The following is a 20,780-nucleotide window of genomic DNA, read 5'->3' as shown; positions in this document are numbered from 1 at the left end:
CAGGAAAACTCTTCCTCTGACCTCCATTTCACACTTGTGAGAGGCTCAAGCTCACACTGGGATAGACAAGAGATTTCCAGAAAGCATTTCGGAGTGGGACTGTGTTCTGTCTGATACCCTTTACAAGGCAGCTGTGGAAGACACACAAGTCGACAAGGGCTGTGCGAGATGAGAGGAAACTTACTTCTTCCTCTCCTGACCCAGCACAAGGTGAGCTTCCTAACCCCGACATCATCAGATTCTTTCTCTGAAGACGGATGCCTGTAACCAGCTGCACGGTAAGTTAACTTAACCTCCCGGGGCCTCGGTGTCATCTGTAACATGAGAGCTTCCCAGGGTTGCATAAACTGGCCATTCACACTCAACGTTGACCATTTATAAAGGTCCCATTTGCATAGTTTGAATATTCTAAACAGTGTGTGTGGGGTGTCAACCTTTCTTTAATGATGTTCAACTCAGACTCAGCTTGGTCGTGGGCTATCCCAATGAGCCTGTGGGAGGTCTGTGTGTCTCTCCTGTCTCTTGGGCTGCCTCCTGCCCTGTCTCTCTGTCCCTTTTTTTTCCACTTTGAGATGAAGGCTCAGAACAAGACACACCTGCTGTGTGCCCATTTCCCATATGGGGAAACTGAGGCTCAGAGGTGTGAATCATTGTACCACATATCCTGTGAGAGGAAGCTCTTTGACTTGAACTCAGGGTTTACCTGGTCCCAGAAACCCACTCTCACCCATTTTGTAGGTGTTATGCCCAGGTTCTAGGAAAACAAATGTCTCTCTGAGGTAAGAATGGTCCTAGGGTCCGCAGGCTCAGGCTGTGTCCTTCACCAGAGCTCTGGGCAAGGGGACAGCCATCATGCGACCAGATGTTTCAGGAGTCCCCTTGCCAGGGGCTCACATGGCCACCACCATGTTGGGAGAACACAACACACTCCACAGCCACTCCCCCCCCCTAAGGTCCCATCCCCCATGTGTTTCCCATCCCTATTTTCATGTGTTTCCCGTTTTTCTTTACATATACTTCCTCCACTCTGTTCCATGATTGGGATATGGTAGGTTCTTTGTCCTGAATAAATGTGAACTAGAACGCACAGGAACCGTCATTCATTCAGTGCAGGCAAAGTGCGCCCCCTTGTGGAGAGAACTCCTCCTGGTTTCTAATAGGATCCAACGGGCTAGCCAAGGGAGAGAACGCCAGCCTTTGATCTCACCTCTACAGCAGAGCTGGGCAGAGTGCACATGGAGCCGTGGAGCCAGAATTCTTGGAAAATAATATTCCTCCGTAGTTCACTCAGCTCAGCTGCCAAAATCTGGATCCTGGGCAGTCCCAGGACTGGGCAGCTGGCACTGAGGACATTTAAATACGAGGCCACAGGTTGTGGATACGGCTCAGGGAGAAAGCGTGCACCGCAAACATGAGGCCCTGAGTTTGAATCCCCACTGCTCACATAACATGCCAAACATGAGCATGGGTGCCTGTGGCCTCAGCACGAGGGGAGATGCTGGGGGATTCCGAGGCCAGGAAGACTCTTCTGTGTAATCTGGGCTTGATGGATCTTAGGCTTTGGTGGGACATGGAGTGTAACACGGAGTGTAGCGTGTGAACCCAAGTGTGAAGTGTGTTGAGGGTTTATGGAAACTGGGCCCCTTTCTACTTATAAACTTAACCCCCAACCCCTGCCTATATAAACAAATCAGGATGAACAGGAGACAGAAAAACAGGTGAGAGCCGCCACACTTGGGGAGATCACTACCCCACCTCATGGCTTTCTGTCCTTGTTCTAGGGAAACTTGAAACTCAAGGTGCTTACTTCCATGGAGTCCCAGAGACAGGCTTTGCGGGGTGAGATCGCCACCTGCTGGCCAGGAAAGATAGTGTCAATCACGCCCAGTGTCCTTTGCTGGTGGAAGGGGAGAGGAGCAGAGTGCTCCCCACCTCCTACACACATCTCCTGTACCTCGTCTGATCATGTCGCCAGTAAAGACCTGGGAAAAGGTAAAACTCTCATGACTTTATTTTAGAAAAGTCCCAAAGTGTGCAGGCAGGGGAGGGGAGGGGCTGACACACAGCCAGGGCTACCTGGAGGCTTGGCCCATTGTTCTGGAGCAACAGACAGGGAGGCACTTGCTGTCGAGGCTTTCGAGGTAAGAGACACAGGAGCTCTGATTGCCTGCCACCATCATACTGTCCATCGCTAACTGGTCAAACTGATCTCGGCACAGTCCCGGGTCTGAACACAACTGGAGGTAAGTTCTGACACAATCCTTCCTTGTTTTACATTCAAGGAATAAAAGACACAGAGCAGCTAAGTAACTTGCCCAAAGGTACACAGCCAGTGAAGGGTGGACCAAGGTCGTGCCTTGAGATGCCGTGCCCCATTACGAAGCCATGTTTGTCTCCCGGTTCTCTCACTTGAGAAGCAGGCACGCCATTGCACCCTGACTCTGCAGCCCACCTAGTCTGGAAGAAGAGCTAAGTGTGAACATGTTAACCCAAAGTCAGAGTCCAACAGGAGGCTCAGGCAGGGAGCCCTGTAGAGCCATTGGTTGCTAGGGCTGCAGCTCATATTGGCCTTCTGTGGCTGTGTAGAAGTCCTCCAGCACCGACTGCAGGAACTCAAAGGTAGGCCGCTGCTCCGGCTGTCCTCGCCAGCACTCGGTGATGATGTCACGGTACAGTTCCGGTGGACACGTCTCTGGGCACGGCATTCGGTAGCCGTGCTCCAGGCTACGGATGACCTCAGGGTTGCTCATTCCTGCAGGAGAGTGGACAGGGAGCTTCAGGGCAGGTGCTGCTCCAGTCACTGGCCCTGAGGGGCACTAGACTAGGCCCTGACCAGCACTAGAAGGGAGAGAGCAGGCTCTGATATGCTATGGCCAGTGTTAACTCTGGCATATCACATCACACAGGTGTCAGGATTGTAATACCACTTTGGTTTTTCAGACAGGTTCTTCTTATATAGGCAAGACTGGCTTTGAACTCAAGATCTATCTGTCTCAGCCTCCCAAGGGTCAGAATCACAAGCTCGAGCCATTTTGTCTAGCTCGGATGCCATCTAACCCAATTCTCTATCTGTCCCTCCCTTCCTCCCTCCCTCCCTCTCACTCTGCTCCCCTTGTGTGTGTGTGTGTGTGTGTGTGTGTGTGTGTGTGTGTGTGTGTGTGTGTTTGAGAGCAGAACTATAAGCAGAAGGTAAGGACAGCCTCCAGTGTCTGTCCTTGCCTTCATTCAAGTTTGAGACATCGGTTCAAACTTGAACTTCAGGGCTTCTCCCATCACTACCCCTATCTCATTGTAGGGATGTCAGAGTTACAGACATTCTCTGCCGTGCCCAGCATCACCCCTGGGTTCTGGAGAACCAGGATCAGATCCTCTATGCTTGTCTGCCGAGCACTTTATCCCCAAAGCCATCTTCCCAGACCCAGTGCCATGTTTAAGGATGTGCTTTGCTTTGCATTATTTGGAGGAGAGTTGGGAAGAAGATGTAGGATTTCCCATGATCATGGGCAGCTTCTGCTGGCTGTGACCCATGGAAGTATTCACTGAGGGAGACACTGTGGACACACCCACCCACAGCTGTTATCTGGGCCCTCCTGACTTAGGCAGGGGTCCTGGTCCTTGACTCAGGACTGGACTTTGGAGATCCCACCCTGAAAACCTTGTCCTCAACCTGCAACAAGCCATCCCTTGGCATTCACCATACTTGCTCCTGGGGATTCACCTGAGCTCTGTCCAAGGAAAAGATGAAGTCCTGCGACCCTGAACAATAGGTTTGGAAGGAGAGGAAGCCCACAACCACAATGCAGGTCTGGGCTTCAGACCCTGTGATAGGACCCTGCTCTCACCAGTATGACAGACATACCCATAGACAGTGAGCCTGGGGAATCACCATAGGATGTCCCAGGAGGACAGTGGGAAGGACAGGGACAGTGCCTACCTGGGTAGGGAACACGCCCATATGTGACGATCTCCATCAGCAAGACTCCAAAGGACCACACATCAGCCTTGATAGTAAACACCCCGAAGTGGATGGCCTCCGGGGCAGTCCACTTGATGGGGAACTTGGCCCCTGTCAGGGAAATGCAGTAGCTCCAGGGACTGCCGACCATCCGACCGACCGTCCGCCCACGGCATCCCCGCCCCACCATCCCATCCACCCACGGCAGCCCCACCCCATCTGCCTGCTCCCCCTGCTGGGCTTGCAGAATGTGTCCACGGAATACACAAGGATATAGGAAGGCACAGTCGCTTGCTACTATCCTAGGAGTCCTTAAAAAGAGTGTCACTAGGTGGTGGTAATGCACACCTTTAATCCCAGCACTTAGGCAGAGGCAGTTGGATCTCTGAGTTCAAAGCTAGCCTGGTCTACAGAGCCAGTTCAAGGACAGGCAGGGCTACATAGAGAAACCTGTCTTTACAAACCAACAAAACAAAACAAAAAGCAAAAGCAACAACAAAACCAGGGCTACCCATACACGCTTTCATCTGGTTTATTGTTTTGTTTGCTTCTGAGTTTTTGGAGACAGGTTCTTATGTATTCCAGACTGCCCTCAAACTTAAGAGTAGCCAGGGGTAACCTTGAACTCCTAATCCTCCTGCCATCACCTTCCAGAGAGCTGGGAATCACAGCCATGCACCAGCGTGTCCCCATTATACTCTACTGGATATGAACTCATGGGCTTTGTTCCAGGGAGGCACTCTGCTGACTGAGCTATGTCCCCAGCCCCGTGCTTTTCTGCCACCCCAACCCCCATCCAGGGAAAGGAAGTTCTGTGCTAGCTGGGAAAGGCCCAAACTCAAGGTCCATGGGTCCCCCTGGGTACCTCCTACAGCAAGGAGACATTTAAGGGGATTCCAAAGAGTTGAGAAGTTCAAAGGCTTACTTGTCTATCTATCTGTCTGTCTGTCTGTCTGTCTGTCTGTCTCTCTCTCTCTCTCTCTCTCTCTCTCTCTCTCTGTGTGTGTGTGTGTGTGTGTGTGTGTGTGTGTGTGTATGTACACGCACACACGCTCTGCTCACCCTCTTGGGCAGTGTATTCACTGTCAATGATCCTGGCCAGGCCGAAGTCAGCGATTTTGCAGCACAAGGTCTCAGACACCAGGATGTTGGCTGCCCGCAGGTCACGGTGGATGGAATTCATACGCTCTATATAAGCCATCCCTTCTGCAACCTGAGGGGACAGGCCACACAGTGAAGGGCAGCAAGGATGGAGCCTACCAGCCCGTACGTACGTAAGTACGTACGTACGTAAAGCCAGCCTCACATTCCCTGGCCGGTGAGAAGAAACAGGGCTGAGTGGGGAGCCGGGCAAGAGAAGGTGCCCGCCTCTTCCCATGAGACCAACCCAGACTCGGGGCAGCAGCGAAGCTGTCAGCGAACAGCTAGGCTGGCATCCCCACCCCTGTCCTCCCTTTTCAGACAATTGTCTCCATGTTCTGTGGGCTGAGCACAGCAAAGAAGGCTGTGACTGCAGACAGCCTCCATGAGACAGGGAGAAGACAGGACGGAACAGGCTGTAGCAGCAGAGCACAGAAGGACGGCACTACTCCCTCAGTGGACTCTTCTGTCAGAGGAGCCAATCATGCCTTGGAATCACTAATGTCCATTGGGCTGGGTCACTTCCCTGGGAGGCTATAGTTATGACCTGGAACATGAGAAGCCACCTCTAGGGCACAGAGTTAAGGCCAGTGTTGAAGAAGCTGACTGTGGTTGAGGGCCTGACCCTGCACCTGTCCAGGGTGAGCAAAGAGTGGATCCAGAGGCACAGACTGTCCCTGAAGAGGAGCCTTGTCTGTCCCAAGCACCTGGACTGGGCCATTAAGTCTTTAGTCACTCACGGATGCATGGAAAAGGTGACTGCAGCTCTTACCTGCTCCTGCAGGATGCCAGCTTCTGAATGGATGCTACCTGCCCAGGAACTTAGGTACAGAAACTATCAACTTCTCTCCTATTGAGTTCCTGGCCCTGCATCTGTTTCCACGGCCTGGCCTGAACTTTATGCACGACTCTCCTCATTGACTCCCTTGTGAAACTATTCTGTCAACATGCATTTGCTAATGCGGGGCTGTGAGGGCTGAAAGGCCAGAGACTAAACAGCTTCTGTCTAGGCAGCCCTGGCTAATACTTACAGATCAGCTTTAGGAAGAAAAAGATCTATACAAACATAGAAGAGGGAGGCCAAACCGTGTCTGCGGAAAGGGTGCTGCAGAGGAAAGAGGGGCCAGGGCTCTCCACAGACCTCCTCCCTGCTGCTTTGTACCCAACATCATCAAGGAGGTTTGCTCATCCATTGATGGGCAGCAAACGGCTCAAGAGCAATAACCCCTCCCCCTTGCCCAGAAAAGCCTTGGTAGACATGACTTCCGATAAGGGCAGACTTCTTCCTGGGCACTGGCTGGGACTCTGAGTCCAAGGCAGTCTGCCCAGAGCAGGAGCACCATTCTTGTGGCTACAGAGGCCACACCGAGAGGGCCCAGTTTCTCCTTGGGGAGAGTCTTTGTGCAGCGGGGTTAAACGAGAATGGGTGAGGAGAGAGGAGAAAAAGGAACGGTGGATGGGCTTCTGTCCAGACAGTGCCTGCCTCAAAGCCAGTTGCCAGGGTTAAGTTTCTGCATCCATCCTAACCACTGCCTCAACAGATCTCTGCTAACCCAGTGGAAAAAGACACTGTGACCTCAGTTCCTGAGCTGATAGCAGCCGCAGATAATATGGGACGGGGTCGGAAGCTAAAGTGGGCAAGTGGGTTAAGGTGTGGGTGAGAAGTCCCCCCCCCCCCCACCTTATAGCTCTCTGTGTGTTGACAGTGTCTCACAGGCTGGCCACAGACCACAGCTTTCTTGCTGAGAGTTCCAGTTTCAACAGTCACCAGATGTGTCTTCCTGCCAGTTAGAGCCCTCAGCTAAAATCCCCGGGGGAGAAAGATACCGCCCCATCTTGAGTCTGCGTTCTCCCAGCCGAGGCTGGAGACGTCTATACATGGATGGATTCAAAGGGAACCAAAGGCCAATCAATCCAGGACAGCTGTGGTCTGGCTCCTAAAATTCCTGATGGTAGAAGTGTGTGTGTGTGTGTGGGGGGGGGGGATGTCCCTAGAAAGTTTTGTGCCTTGTACTCTGTGTGACTCATACCTCATCAGGCTGAGGTCAGTTCCAGGGCTATACCAAGATTTAGGGGTCTCGGGACAGGGTGAGAGCATTGGAGAAGGAAGTCAGAGCAAAGCATGGCTGCCTGCCTGCTAAACAGAATTCTTGCCTATTCTCCAGCTTTCCAACACCCACTACCACCTCTCCCTTCCTAATAGAACTACCCTACCCCATCATGGCTGCCCAGAATTGGAACTACATTTCCCAGACTCCCTTGCAGCCAAGTGGGTCACTGAGGTAAGTAGAGTAGGGAGGCCCATGTAAAAGCAAATGTAAGGGTGGTGGGAGGGACATGTCCCTAGAGGAAAGGAGGTGGGATTTTTATTCCCACCCCCTCCTTGCTAAGAGGCAAGTGTGGGAGACGTCAACAGCAGCTCCCTGTCATTCCTTGCTAGCAGGGAAAAAGACAGCAGTGAGTAACGGCTCTCAGCTGCCCTCCTCTAGGGGTTTATGCATTTCGTAGTCACTACTTCAGCCTTTCTGTCCTTCACTGACCAGCCCACGTGTGACCAGCACCACCTCCTACCAGGGACTTCAGTATAGTCACAAAGTTCAGAGTAGGGTGACATCCCTCCTGGCTTCCTCTGCATCATAGCTCACCAACCTGGGCTGACATGTCAATCAGCCTTGGAAGGGACAATCTGCTGCCTTCATCAGTCTTCAGAAAATCCAGCAAGCACCCTAGGAGAAGAAAGAGAGCAACTGCAAAGTGACTATAGCCTGACTGACGGCCTGCTGTGTGGAGAGGTCTGCCTACAGCTGAGGAGCTTCAGGCTTCAGGGAACGCTAGCTCCCAGACTTCCAAAAGTCAGTTCACAGTCAAATTCGGGGACATGTCTGGGGTCTGTTGGGTCAGTAGAGCGGGAGTGGGCCAGCGCTGGGCCTAAGGTTAGTGTTCTTTTCCAGTATGGGGTTCCCATGTGTCTTCCTGGTCCACTCCCCTCCTGGACAGACTTCCCCTGAGGACCAAACATTAACAAGAAAACATCAGGAGAGCTGGGGCGTGTAATAGGTGCAGCTCTTCCTCAAAGCTCACTGCCTGGGAGGTGCTCCTGAAAACTGCAGCCAGGAGGCAGGCACCCGCAGAGCCTGTGATGCTGCCCCTCTTTGTAACAAGTATTACAATTAGCACGGTAACGTTGAGGACCTACAGGAGGATAGGAGATGTCAAGGCCATGGGGGTTGAGGTCCCGTAGGTCGAAGGCTGATCCAGGTCTGGTCCCTGGCCGACTGCCCCCTGCGGAGGCACTGGTTCATTCCCCTTATCACCCACACTGTGAAATGTTCACAGGCCTGCAAAAGTTCCCATCACTGGGAAGAGGTGGAACTGGGATTATTAGATCCACTTTTGGGTGCCCAGTCTCCAGCTCATCCTAGTTTGCCAGGCTCTGCCCACCACAGTGGGGATCAAAACAGGATGTGTGTGCCCTGGAAGCAAAAACGAGATTCTGGAAACACAGGGCTTGCTCTGGGAGTGGAAAATACACTCCAGAAGAAAACTGGGGCCCTGGAAGGCTGAGCTTCCCCTGAGCTGAGAACACAGCTCTCTGAAATCGATTCTATCTTCTTTCTCATCTCCCCTCTCATAAGACAAAGCTCACGGATCCCCTGTAGGAGCCCCCTGGGCCAGGCAAACCTAGCAGCATGCTCCACTCTTGTTTCTGCTCTCTAAGCCCTGTTCTGTAGAGGGGAAGAGGAGCCCACCTCTGGCCATGTATTCAGTGACGATGTAGATGGGCTCTCTGGTGACCACAGCATAGAGACGGACCAGCCTCTCATGCTGCAGGGTTTTCATCATGTTGGCCTCGCCCAGGAAAGCTTCTGGAGACATGGTTCCCTCCTTCAGGGTCTTGATGGCCACTTTCATGTTATTTTTGTAATAACCTGAAAAGGTGGGAGAGTGAAGATGTCATTCAGACATTGAAGGAAGCCCTTGACCACAGACTCAAGCCTCACTCTATCTGGGCCCAAGGTCCGAGCTGGGATATGCTGTTCCTGTGGGGGATGATGGGAGTTCATATCTTATGTATGATGCCAGCTTCCCTCTGGAAATTCCACAGCAGAGCCTCAGGATGTATTGGGGTTCATGCAGTCTGGGGTGTGGGATGACACCCACTAAAGTGTGTCAGGCAGTGACTGGGGCTTGTTCTTCCCAGGGGTGCTGAGACTCGGTGAGGACCAGGTCTGCAGCTCCGGAGAGAGGAGCCTTAGTTCTGGATAGGAGGCTCAAGGAGACATCAGAATGGAACTTTGAGACATGGACCAGAGCAGAACAAGACAAAGGCCTCATGTTACACCCAGATAGTGCTTTAGGTAAACAGCAGCAGGCAGCAGCTATGACAGAACAGTGCAGCCACTGGGGTCAGGACCCCACAGTCACACACCAGCAAGTGTGACTTCTGTTTGCACAGACCCCGGAGCTCCTGGCTCCTGGCTTCCATTTTCTGATGTATGGCTTCTGTCTGGAGAGCTGGAGTTTAGAGGACCTAGTGACATGGTCAAGTCCATGTACGTCAACCATGAAGACAGCATCTGGCTGAGAATGAGAGGAACTGGCTTAAGAATTGGGAGAGCTGGATTGGAGTCTCTTCTACTCTAGGGAAGACAAAGTAATGATGTAAGTCCCTTGGCAGGTGGGCTTTAATAACTCATCTGTGAAGACACCTGGCTCTGCTCTACTCCTCACAGGCCTCTCAGGAAAGGGAGTGTGCTGCCCATGTGGCCACTTCAGGCTCAGAACAGAGAGTAGAGAGATTTAACTTGGGACGCCACAACTCACCCATCCAGACTTCGCCAAACTGCCCAGACCCAAGTTTCCGGACCAACTTGAGTGACTGCCTGGGAATTTCCCATTCGTCTTGGGCCCAGGGGCTCTTCGGGGCCGGGTTCACACAGGGCACGGTCAGCTTCTGACACAAGCCATCCCCTTTGTCTGTTTCATGGAAGAAAGGAGGGTTCTGGAGGTCACCAGAGCAGATTCACCTTAAGAACCACACTGTCCGCAGTGTGTCCCTTGTCTCCCCACTCCCACGGCGGCGGGCAGGACTTGAAGTCTGGGATCTGCACTCTCTGAGGCCGCACGTCTTTGCTACATTCCGAGTAGCCCCACGCCAAGCATTAGTCCTCTCTGATCTTGAAATCATTAAGCTGAAAGTTGGTTTGGAAGACCCCCGCCCAGTTGACTCGTGCAGTTTAGGGCCATATGATAGAATCCTCTGGGACCCTGCCCCCCCAATGCCTCTTACTTGAATAGTGCTGCACCAGGGCCTGGAGGGTCGGGAAGGTGATCCGGGGGGAGATGTAATAGCCTCCATCATCCAGTGAGCGGATCTTGTAGTGCTTGACCACCTCCCCCTGGGTGGTGACATCTTTCACGGACAGGGAAAAGGCACCTAGAGGGTTAATAGACATGTGTGAAGTAAGACACAGTAATGTAGACCCAGGGCTATAGTTGGGGCTTGTGAGATGTGAAGAAGGTTCCCAAATTCTGTAGTTAGTTCTCAGCCATTTCAGCAGATTCCCTTCCTTTTGTCTTAACTCTGCTCTCCCATAACACTTCCTATTGACTGTTTGACCTGGACTTCCCTTCAAGTCCATAAATCAGGGAATCAGGAACTCTGGAGCAGACAGGACTGTTTCTCAGCTATCTATGGTTCCTCTGTTGGGGTGCCTGGAGTACTGAGAAGTGAGAGGCCTCCAGACGACTGGAGCTTAAATCTCTTTGATTTGAGGGACGATGGCTTCCCCCAGAGAATCAGGGCCTCCCATGCAGATGCCCTTCCCAGAAGCACAGCAAGCCATTCGCCAGAGGTCTTTCCAAATTCACGGCGTGCTTTACAGTCTGCATTAACATGTTTGTACAGACAAGGAAGCAGGTGGCAAGGCTCAGAGGAAGAATGTCCCGCTAAGAAACTTCTTTCCTTGAGCCTTTATAAAATGTCTCTGTCCAGCCCTGTGGCTGCCACAGAACCTACCATTTTCAAATTAGTTGTGAAATGGGTCCATTATATGAAGGTTAGGAGAAGAGTTAGCAGTAGGCTTAGGGGCGCGGAGGAGGGGCACCCCACCCTTCCCATGGGCACGTCTTTGAGGAGCAGTTCCACCCTCTGCCACGAGGGGTCAGGCCTGCACACCTTTCTGTATGAGGACCTTGATACTGTGGTGCTTCCAGACACAGCTGTCCTCATCTCAAGACTTTCTCCTCTGTGTCTTTCCTTGCCAATCTGTCTCTCACAACCTGCTTGCAAAAGCTCACCAAGAGGCTGCACTCCTGACCACCGCACCTGGAGGTTGCCACAGCCCTTGCTCTTTCCTGTGAGGAATCAGAGACCTGCCACTCTCTGACTAAGATGCTTTTTAAAGAGTCTCCAATCTTGACTCTTTGATTCCAAAATGTACTGGGGGACTGGTGGCTATCTGGTACCTTTCCTTTCTCAGTCCCCATCTGCCTCAGTTCACTAGTTTGTGACCACTGCAGCATTGGGTCTTTCCACTACCCTGCTATCCAGTGGTGCCAGTCTTGGGGCCAGGAGGATACCTGGTGTGGACAGCCTCAAAGCAGCCCCCAGGCAGAGACTCAGGACAGAAGCCATGGACCAGGTATCCCTGCCACTCCGGACCAAGGCCTTGGTGGAGGCTTCCCAGGACCCTGCACCTACCTTTATTGCTCTCACTCTCTCTGATGAGAAAGGAGCCAGCCTTGTTCATCGGAGCCAGCAACTGCCTCTCAGCATCCTTCCGGCTGATGGTCCTGAAGAACCATCTGGAAAACAGCAAGAGTGGGTGAGCCTCAGAGTTGGTAATACCCCTAAGCCTATCCTGAGCTGTCCCTCGAATCCTGTTCAGTCAGATGGCCCCTAGGTCCCCGCAACCCCACTCCATGCTACCGACTTCTAGGCTCACGTTCTCCCTGGATAAAGTGAGAGCACGGGTCAGGTAACCGTTGCTGATCCGCCACCCTTCCCCTGGCATGCATCGGCAATTTCCTTGCTAGACGGTACTGCCAGTGGCTTTCTGGGCCTGGATTCCTTCCGAGTCACCTCTCTTTAGCATGGGAGCTTTTCAAAACGTGTTGTGGTCAGATATAACATGCTCCCTACCGGCTTGTGTGTATTTAAAGATGTGGTCCCTGGCTAGTGGTGCTGTTTTGGGAGGCTGTGAAACCTTCGAGCTATGAGGTCTAAGTGGAGTGCCATGGGAGTGGCACTCGAGGTGACAAGCCAGCTCAGCTGTCCTGATGGAGTTCAAGTTGCTTCCTGGTCCACTGGGCTGTGAGAGGCACCCAGCTGTGCATTCCTACCACCAGGAACTCTCTGAACATCACAAGCATGGTGTATCTTTCCTACCGTGATACACTGTATTCCCTCAAACCATGATCCAAAACGAATCCTTCCTTAAACTGTATTTTAAACGAAACAACTGATACAACATGGTTCTGGGGGGAAACCCAGGGCCCAGGGCCCACGGTGTGTGGGAAGGGTAGGGAAGGAGGCAGTGTTGCCACCATGAGGTGGGGCATGCTCATGCCTCTGCACCATGTGAGTCTTTCCTGCTGTGTGAGAGCTGGCGATATGAAAGCTGAAGACGCCTTCTGAGGACTGAGCCTGTCTCTGGCAGTGCTGGGAATGGTCGCAGGACATAGAGCTTTGCTATGGATTCTGGAGGGGACCAGACACTGCTGGTAGTCTCACCCAGAGAAGCCAGGGATCAGTAGCTCTTTTTTCAGAGACAAGACAGACTCCCTTGGCATCACTCAGAGAGTTAGAAGAGAGCCAGAAGCTCTGTCAAGCTCCCTTCCTGGTCCTGCCATACCCTGAGGCCTCTGGCTTGACGAAGTCTATCCACCTACTTTTCTACTTCCAGGGTCTCTACTGGGGCCACGAAGTTGCTCGGCACATATCCTTCTCTTCCTGTGACGAGTGACCTGGCCAACCACCAGTCTCCAGTGCTAGTGGAAGAAGGGGAGGCAGAAATATGTCAGAGGCTCCCACAAGATGCGTTGGGCAGCTCCCAGAGCCCTACAACAGATCCCAGTCTGGTAGGAAACTGTAATGCAGCGACAGACAGCCTGGTGATAAGGAGGTGCCGTGGACTGGCCCGCCCACTGGGATGAGCATGTGACAGGCAGAAGGGGTCACATGCAGAGGAGGAAGGGTGGATTTGTTTGTATAGCCTGATGGCCTGAGGACCATGCCCTTTACTAAGCAGCCCCTGTCTTAATGGATGGGGCAGGTTCAAAAGTTACAGAAAGAGTTGGAACTGGCTAAGAAAACAAACCCGGGAGGGGTGATGACAAGGGAGGAACTGGTAAACTCTGCCGAGTCTGAGATCTGGGCACTCACTCACGGGTTCATCTCAAACCCACTGCAGACCTTGGAGTTGTGTGGTGTGGGCCTGAAGGGTGGAGGAAGGGAGAAGGGAAGAGAGCACAAGCAGGCTGGAGGGTGTCCTGAGGAAGAAGGCGGGGAATACGCCGAAGTGGAGTGGCTGTGTGGGATCCAGGCAGGCTCCCATTAGATTTTATCAGCAGCCAGAAGGCCAGAAGTAGAAATCACCTTGCCAGAAAGACTTGGAGGGAAGGACAATGGCTCAAGCCTGAGAACTCTGGGACTCAGGAGAGGGAAATAGCAAGAGAGAAGACCCTTTAGGGGTGCCCCTGGGGTGGGGTGGGTGAACTAGGGAGGTAGACAATAGGGGGTCCCTGGTGACTGGGGACAGGATGCTGGAAATTTACCTCCTCAAGACCTGGAGTTTCTCTCCCTTCAGCACCTGAAGGTCCCTGTCATTCACAGCGGCATAGTCAAACAGGGCCACCACAAAACGTTCCTCTGGAAAGAACAAGGAAGAGATGACTATTGCTGGGATCCACAACAGAAGTGGAGGTCTGGGGGACTGTGTGGTGCGAACCATATTCCAGCTCCTAAGAGCGTTAGCAAGAGGGAAGCTACTTGTAGCTTCATGTAGGGGGAATGAAGACAATGAGGAGATGATTCTCAGGAAGTGACACCAGACCCACGGCTACTCCAGGAGTAGGCCAGTCCTCACTGCCTAGCTCATCTTTCTTTCAGACCTAAGGCCTAGACAAAGATGGTGGGGTGGGGGAGCAGCTACATGGAGGTAGCCATTGCCAGCCCTCAGAGGGCTGTAGGCCCAAGTCTAAGAGCCAGTAGCTGATCCTGCATCCAACTTGCCTCTGAAGCATCCCCTCAGCATCCTTTCCCAGCCTCTATCCCAAAAGCCATGTGGCCACTCCAGCCCTGCCCTCTCTATGGCACCCAGAGCTTTCTGGGGTCACCCCTGGCTTTCAGCACTGTGACCTTCTTGGCTCTGAGTCTCTCCTGGAGGAATGTTGACAAGCCGGTGGTCCTGAGGCAGCAGATGGTGCAGGAGCATGCTAGATACCCTTTAAATGATCACTGTTTGAAAGCAAGGCTCCCTAATACCTGGCAGAATCTCTTGGAGACTTGTAGCTCACAGATGACCTAACATTGTCACGGGTGAGTGGTATGGTCTGAGGCCGGGGGCTTCCCTTGGTGGAAGGAGGTTCAGCATGAACGGCAGGAGTCCTTCACCGTGTTAAGACTCAAACCCTTGTGCCAAAAGCAGTCAGTTATTTGCCCCCCTCCCCTCGAGCCTCCATTTTAAAGATGGAACACCCTCTACTAGAAAGTGATGGGAAAGATTGTGTTCTTAGCTGGGTAAAGGCCATCAGATGACAACACACTGATTCATTCTAGCACTTGGCTCATAAAGATGACAGGCTGAGCTCTCACAGGACAGAAATGTGACATCTTGCCCAGTCTTGGGATACAGTGGTTTGTGTGCTGCACGCTCCACATTGTGAGTGAGTGAGTGAGTGAGTGAGTGAGTGAGTGAGTGAAGGAATGGTTTGTATGGATGGGTGACGCGGGTTGATTTGAACAAGCCCCATCCAGGAATCCCTCAAAGCCTGAGTCCTGGCCCCAGAGGAGGTTCATGGTCATGTGACCACCATGGTCCCATCAGAGCATGGTGGAGTCTGGAATGAAGGAGGTGGTACAGATGGCTGGAAGGTTTTCAGGGGCAACTGAACATGGAAAGAGGGAGGCAAGAAGGTGTCCTCCAAATGGGCCAGACCTTGTGCTGAGAGGGAAGGACAGAGCAGTCCCATTGCCCTTCCAGTTTAGGAATTAGAGTCTCCAAGCCAGGCCTTGATGGTACCAGATACGCTCCAGTAACGCCTTCCTTGTTCTCCTTTTTAGCTCCCAACTTCCCTTGCTGCTTTCCAGCCCTACAGGGCCCACCACAACTGTTCTAGTTCTAACACACCACGTCCCTGGAGAGGTGTTCTCACACCCCATTCTTACCTTCATCTGGGTCCTGGTCAGGAGGCGGAGGGGCAAGGTGGTTGAAGACAACCTTGGGCAGAAATACACTGAGTTAGTGAGCAGTCTTTAGCAAGGGCAGACTAGAGGACACTGGAAAACCAGGTGAGTAGATTACTGCTCTGAGGAAGGAGGGTAGCCACATACAGGATACTTAGATACATTCTGTATACACTGTATCAGCTCCTTGGAGCACGCTGTTACCCCAGGCCACCTGCCAGCCTTGTCCTGATCATGTATGGAGATGCCTAACTTCAGAGGGAAAAAGCTCTGTCACCTCAGTCAAAATCCTGTCTCTACCATTAAAGAAGAAGTTGTGGACAGGCATTTATTGGCAAAGAAAGATATTTGAAAATTGTGTTTCCCTAAAACTCAATAAATATTCACAGGGTGTCTATCCCATGAGCAGACTCCTGCACATTCGTGCCAGGCCATAGCACGAAGATATGCCTAATATAGTAATAGTCACACATAAAGTATTTTTCATCCTGGTAAGAACCCTTATGATCTGTGGCAAAACAATGAAAAATAATGAGCTATATCTACCATGTATCAGTGTGGTTAAATCTCACAAACGCTATGCTGGACCCTCGGACTGTTATCCCCAGGGAACTAAAGCCCAAATAACCTTTCCTCTCTGAGTTGCCTCTGTCACAGTATTTTACTACTGTAGCAAAGGCAGATACAGTAAGAGCAGCTGTCTTACGCTCCTGCTGCTGTGACAAGGCCATCCATGATGGGCTGTAACCTAGACCCATGAGCCAAATGATAAAGACAGGGCCTTGATGCAGGACTCAGGAGCACCTAAGCCCTCTAAGTATCTCCCACAAGTGAAATCGGCTGGAATTGTCATCTTTCTAAAGTACGGATACAGTACACAGCTTTTAACAAGTGAAGCTCTAGGCGTCCAATTGTTAGTGTGTCACTCCGGGGAAATAACTTGGCCTAAGTTTGAATTTGGCCATCTTCTCATTCATTCATTCATTCATTCACTCACTAACAAACATCTCATTGTGTGCAGAGTACTGTATGATGTTTTGATATAGCTAGAAGAGAGGCCAGGGTTCATCTAGGAAAGGGAACCAGCAGCCTTTGCTCCCGTCAGGTCTCTGTTAGAATCTTGGTGATGCCCGCAGTGATAGACAGGGTAGGACATGGGTCCAGACATGACTCCAAATACCCTAAACTAATAGATTTATGACCAAGCAGGGAATGGAACAAAATGGTCATCTAGACACATAAGCCCAAAGGGGCTGGTTCAGGGACTGCCTTGTGCCTTCAACTCTGTCAGGAAGGGGCTGATCACTCACCAGGGGTGGCAGGGGCGGGGGAGTCCTGCTCTGGCTGCGGACCTTCACGGGGCTCCAGCCCTTGCCCTTCTCACTGACCTGCCTCTTGCTGCTCAGTAGGCCCATCCTGTAGGAAAGCAGATGGCAAACAGTGACAAGAGACCTCAAGACCCTGGCTACCTGCACCAAACCCCCCTCTGGTTAGGAATATGTGACAGTGCAGCTTCCTATATCAGAGCATGAGAGAAGAGGCAGGAAGAGCTAAGCTGGCCTCCATCTTTTTCTTCATGACCCGGAGAGGGAAAGTGACTATTTTAGGATCCGGACATCAGCTGGCAAGGGTCCCAGTTCTCAGGGACAAGAGCCTGACCCATGTCTGGTGGTCTGGGTTTTAGTCTTATGTTGCCAGTGGGCCACCATGTTGCTGTCCCACAGGCTCCTCTGTCAATGGTGAGATCTTGGTGAGCATGTCGAATAGGGCGCCTTGAAGCCAGAGCTAGATGAATGCTTTATGCACAGGACAAACTGATAGACTCTATGGTCAGGTTTGCTCTTTGGTTAAGAAACTTAGCAGACATGGGAAAGACCCAAATTCAGACAACAAAATAAAACATGTTTTCTTCACTTATTTTGATTATTGATAGAGGAAGGGTGCAGATTAAAATAAAAAACCCAAACAACAACAACAAAATAAAGATATGTAGAAATTTTTTTAAACTAAAAAAATTTAAATTATGTATGTGAGGCTGTTAATACAAAGCAATATCCCCCAAAAGGTATTTATAGAATGCTAATATTCTTTACTTTGGATGATAGGACTTCATGTGACTTTCATTTTCTTGCATCTAACTGCCTATATTCCAGGAGCATTTCAAGATTAAGTGAAGAAAAGTTGTGCAGAAGAAAAGTTAAAAGAACATCTTAGCAACTTGCCTAGCAACCGTGGTACTTAGGACCTGGGGAAAGGATAGTTCTTGGATGGACAGCACGTGGCTGGGTCTCAAGCATGATGTGATCTCCCCATGTCCCAGGCTCAATGATAAGTCAATGAGCAGCAGGTTCTAGAACCTTCTCTGGACTTGAGCTCCTGTCCAGATGACCACACTCATTTTCCATCTAGTCAGCCCTCACATGTGTGTTTCCTGGGAAAACATGACCACTTACCCAGCACAGTTGAATATTTAAAGACCCTGACAGGGAGTCCGACTCCTATGATGAAATGACCCCATTCCTTACAGTCCATAACAACCCACTTTCCAGGGCTTTAGGGAATACATACCTTCTCGATGAAGACTGGCTACACCCTAGTCTCCTCTCAGGAGGCTGTGTGACAAGGTTCCTGTGACCAGGCTTGGCTAACCCTGCAGTTTCAGGGTGCTTGAAGTGAGAGTGCAACAGTTCACCAGAGAAGAGGGAGCACATGTAACCCTGGTGTTCCATGAGGCTTGGCTTCATCCAGTAGACACAGCCTCCCTTCCAGGAAAGGATGGGAGGAGGGCATGAATCTGTCTCTCCGTGCATGTGTGAGTGCATGTGTGTTTTCCTCTGTGTATGTGTGTGTGTGTGTGTGTGCGCGCGTACATTTTGTGGGTTACCCAAAGGAGGATGTGAGATATTTGTTGCTTAGAAATAAATTTGACCTCCATGCAGATTCTCGCAAGAGCTGAGAGGCCCCTGTCTGCCTCTGGGGAGATGCTCAAAGCCCGAAACCAGCCTCAGCCAAACAGGGGATGTGGTGAAGGCAACAGTTAAAATCAGAGCTGAAGCCCCTTATTCACACCTGCTGTGTGTGTCATGGTTGAAGAGCTCCCGGCACCTCCAGTTTTGATGTTTGCGATAGCATCAGTGGCCTGGCTGCAATAGTCCTTGCATCTGAAGCAAGAAAGCTAAGGAGGCTTTCGGGTTACGTGGAAGGTGGCAGAGCAGCAGGGCCAGCTCACAGAGGAAACAGGTGACCCTGCCAGGACAGTTCAGCCTCAAGTCTGGATTCCTGCAATCTCCCTGCATGGGACGCCCCCTGCCTACACAGCTTTCTAAGCTGCTTCTTTCTCCCCACTGTGCCAGCAATGGTGGTCAGGGGTTTGGTGACCAGAGCTCAGAGCAACCTGCCCACTGGCTTGATGACCACGGGCAGATCATTTCACTTCCCTGAGTCGGGCTCCTGGTTGATGGGATGGGATGAGTCCATTCTTGGTACCATGGACAAAACCCTCTGAGGAAGGTATCCTTGCATCTGGTTGAGAAAGTTGAACAATTGACTTCCCATCTGGGATAGGGGCTTGGCACTCTGAAAATTTCAATTCTGCCTTGTCTGTTTGCTTTGTCTCCACAGTCCATTTTCAGCTGGTCACAGATGCATTTTAATTATGCTTTCTTGTGACAATTGACCATGTCTGCGTGTGTAAAATACAGGGAAAGTGCACCAGGTAACGAATATCAAGTCAATTGTGTGAACACTGCTCCTGCACAGAATAGTTGTCGTGACCAGGCTGAGCGCCAGGGTGATTGTTCATACACTTACTGAAGTGGGCTCACCTAGGCTCAGTGCGCGGATGTTTGCACAAGTTGATAAATAGAGAGCAGATACACAGGCTTAAGGTCAAAGGCCAACAACCTGTACATCATTAACAGACAATTCCAAGCCCCTCCCCCCCACACACACACAGGCAGAAGACAAGAAAGAAGCAAGGAACAAACCAGACACCTAATACATTTTTGTTCTGGTTTTGTCTCTTTTATATTTTGGATTAGCACAGGTCAGAGCCTGAACTAGTGAGCAGCCTGTGGGATCAGGGTTCTCTCCATCACGGGGGCTTTATCATTTCCAAGGTGGTTCTGACTTGTATTGGAATTGTCTGTCTTGTCTCTGGGGGCCAAGGATTTGGTATAGTGAACCTGAAGGTTTGGTAGTGGGTTAAAAGACAATGGCCAGTGGGATCTTTGGACTCAGAAAAGCAGTGAGACATTTATGTACCTAAGCTGGCACCATTAGCCTAGAAAGTCATGCTTATTATTCTAGAAACAGGGGACCCCTGGTTAAAAGCAGATATCATGGATTAAGTCACTGCTAGGGTATAGTACATGGCTTCAGGTCTGTCTGACTCTGATTCATGCTTTGGAGTGGCAGGGGCTGTCTGGTATATCATTATTTGCCCTTCAGTAAGTTGCTTAGGATTTTAGTGTGTTTATTTAGTGTGGTGTTTATTTCTGTTCCCCGGGTGTTATAAAGACTTAATTAGTATTACTCATTATTAGCATATCTTAGAACAGTGCCTAACTCACCTAAATGTCTAATAGGCACTGTGTCATGCTAGATACCAGAAGAACCAATGGTTATAGTAACTTCAGTGTCTTAGTCAGGGATTTTATTCCTGGACAAAAATCATGACCAAGAAGCAAGTTGGGGAGGAAAGAGTTTATTCAGCTTACACTTCCACATTGCTGTTGATCACCAAAGAAAGTCAGGACTGGAACTCAAGCAGGTCAGGAAGCAGGAGCTGATGCAGAGGCCATGGAGGGATGTTTCCTACTGGCTTGCTTCCCCTGGCTTGCTCAGCCTACTCTCTTATAGAACCCAAGACTACCAGCCCCAGAGATGGCACCACCCACATGGGGCCCTCCCCTCTTGATCACCAATTGAGAAAATGCCCCACAGCTGGATCTCATGGAGGCACTTCCCCAACTGAAGCTCCTTTCTCTGTGATAACTCCAGCCTGTGTCAAGTTGACACACAACACCAGCCAGTGCAGTCAGTAACCATGTGTTACTGGTCCCCTTCTGCACACGGCAGTTAGGGACAGCAGGCGTCTTTCTACCGCCTTGCAGTCAGGGACTAGCAAGCCCAGTCTTCAATGCTGTTGCAGCTCTGTATCATCCCCTCCACACACACCTGAACTTGAAGCAGCTCCAGCTGTGGCTCTCAGAACTCTATAATCTTTTGTTCAGTTGATCTCAAACATTCCAGCTCTATTAACAATGTGCTGTGTCT

At 51.1% G+C, this 20,780-nt stretch overlaps 1 protein-coding gene across 2 annotated transcripts in view; it reads right to left on the bottom strand.

Moving 5' to 3' along the window:
- Nucleotides 1-1,988: 1,988 nt before the first annotated feature.
- Nucleotides 1,989-20,780, bottom strand: part of Blk (BLK proto-oncogene, Src family tyrosine kinase) — a 44,648-nt gene continuing 25,856 nt past the window's right edge. Inside the window, exons 2-13 of one of the 2 annotated variants that reach the window (XM_052191220.1) lie at nucleotides 16,814-16,919; nucleotides 15,486-15,537; nucleotides 13,874-13,967; nucleotides 12,989-13,087; nucleotides 11,799-11,902; nucleotides 10,386-10,532; nucleotides 9,920-10,072; nucleotides 8,845-9,024; nucleotides 7,745-7,842; nucleotides 5,018-5,168; nucleotides 3,935-4,066; nucleotides 1,989-2,752 (exon numbers count right to left, since the gene is read on the bottom strand). In XM_052191220.1, the coding sequence (XP_052047180.1) occupies nucleotides 2,547-2,752; nucleotides 3,935-4,066; nucleotides 5,018-5,168; nucleotides 7,745-7,842; nucleotides 8,845-9,024; nucleotides 9,920-10,072; nucleotides 10,386-10,532; nucleotides 11,799-11,902; nucleotides 12,989-13,087; nucleotides 13,874-13,967; nucleotides 15,486-15,537; nucleotides 16,814-16,918 (1,521 nt within the window). In that variant the 5' untranslated portion in view covers nucleotide 16,919 and the 3' untranslated portion in view covers nucleotides 1,989-2,546. The remainder of the gene's footprint in view (nucleotides 2,753-3,934; nucleotides 4,067-5,017; nucleotides 5,169-7,744; nucleotides 7,843-8,844; nucleotides 9,025-9,919; nucleotides 10,073-10,385; nucleotides 10,533-11,798; nucleotides 11,903-12,988; nucleotides 13,088-13,873; nucleotides 13,968-15,485; nucleotides 15,538-16,813; nucleotides 16,920-20,780) is intronic. The other variant, XM_052191221.1, reaches the window with a different exon arrangement.

The sequence above is a fragment of the Apodemus sylvaticus genome, chromosome 8 (assembly GCF_947179515.1).
Source record: "Apodemus sylvaticus chromosome 8, mApoSyl1.1, whole genome shotgun sequence".
Lineage (NCBI taxonomy): Eukaryota > Metazoa > Chordata > Mammalia > Rodentia > Muridae > Apodemus > Apodemus sylvaticus.
This window is presented reverse-complemented; position numbering and strand designations above follow the sequence as displayed.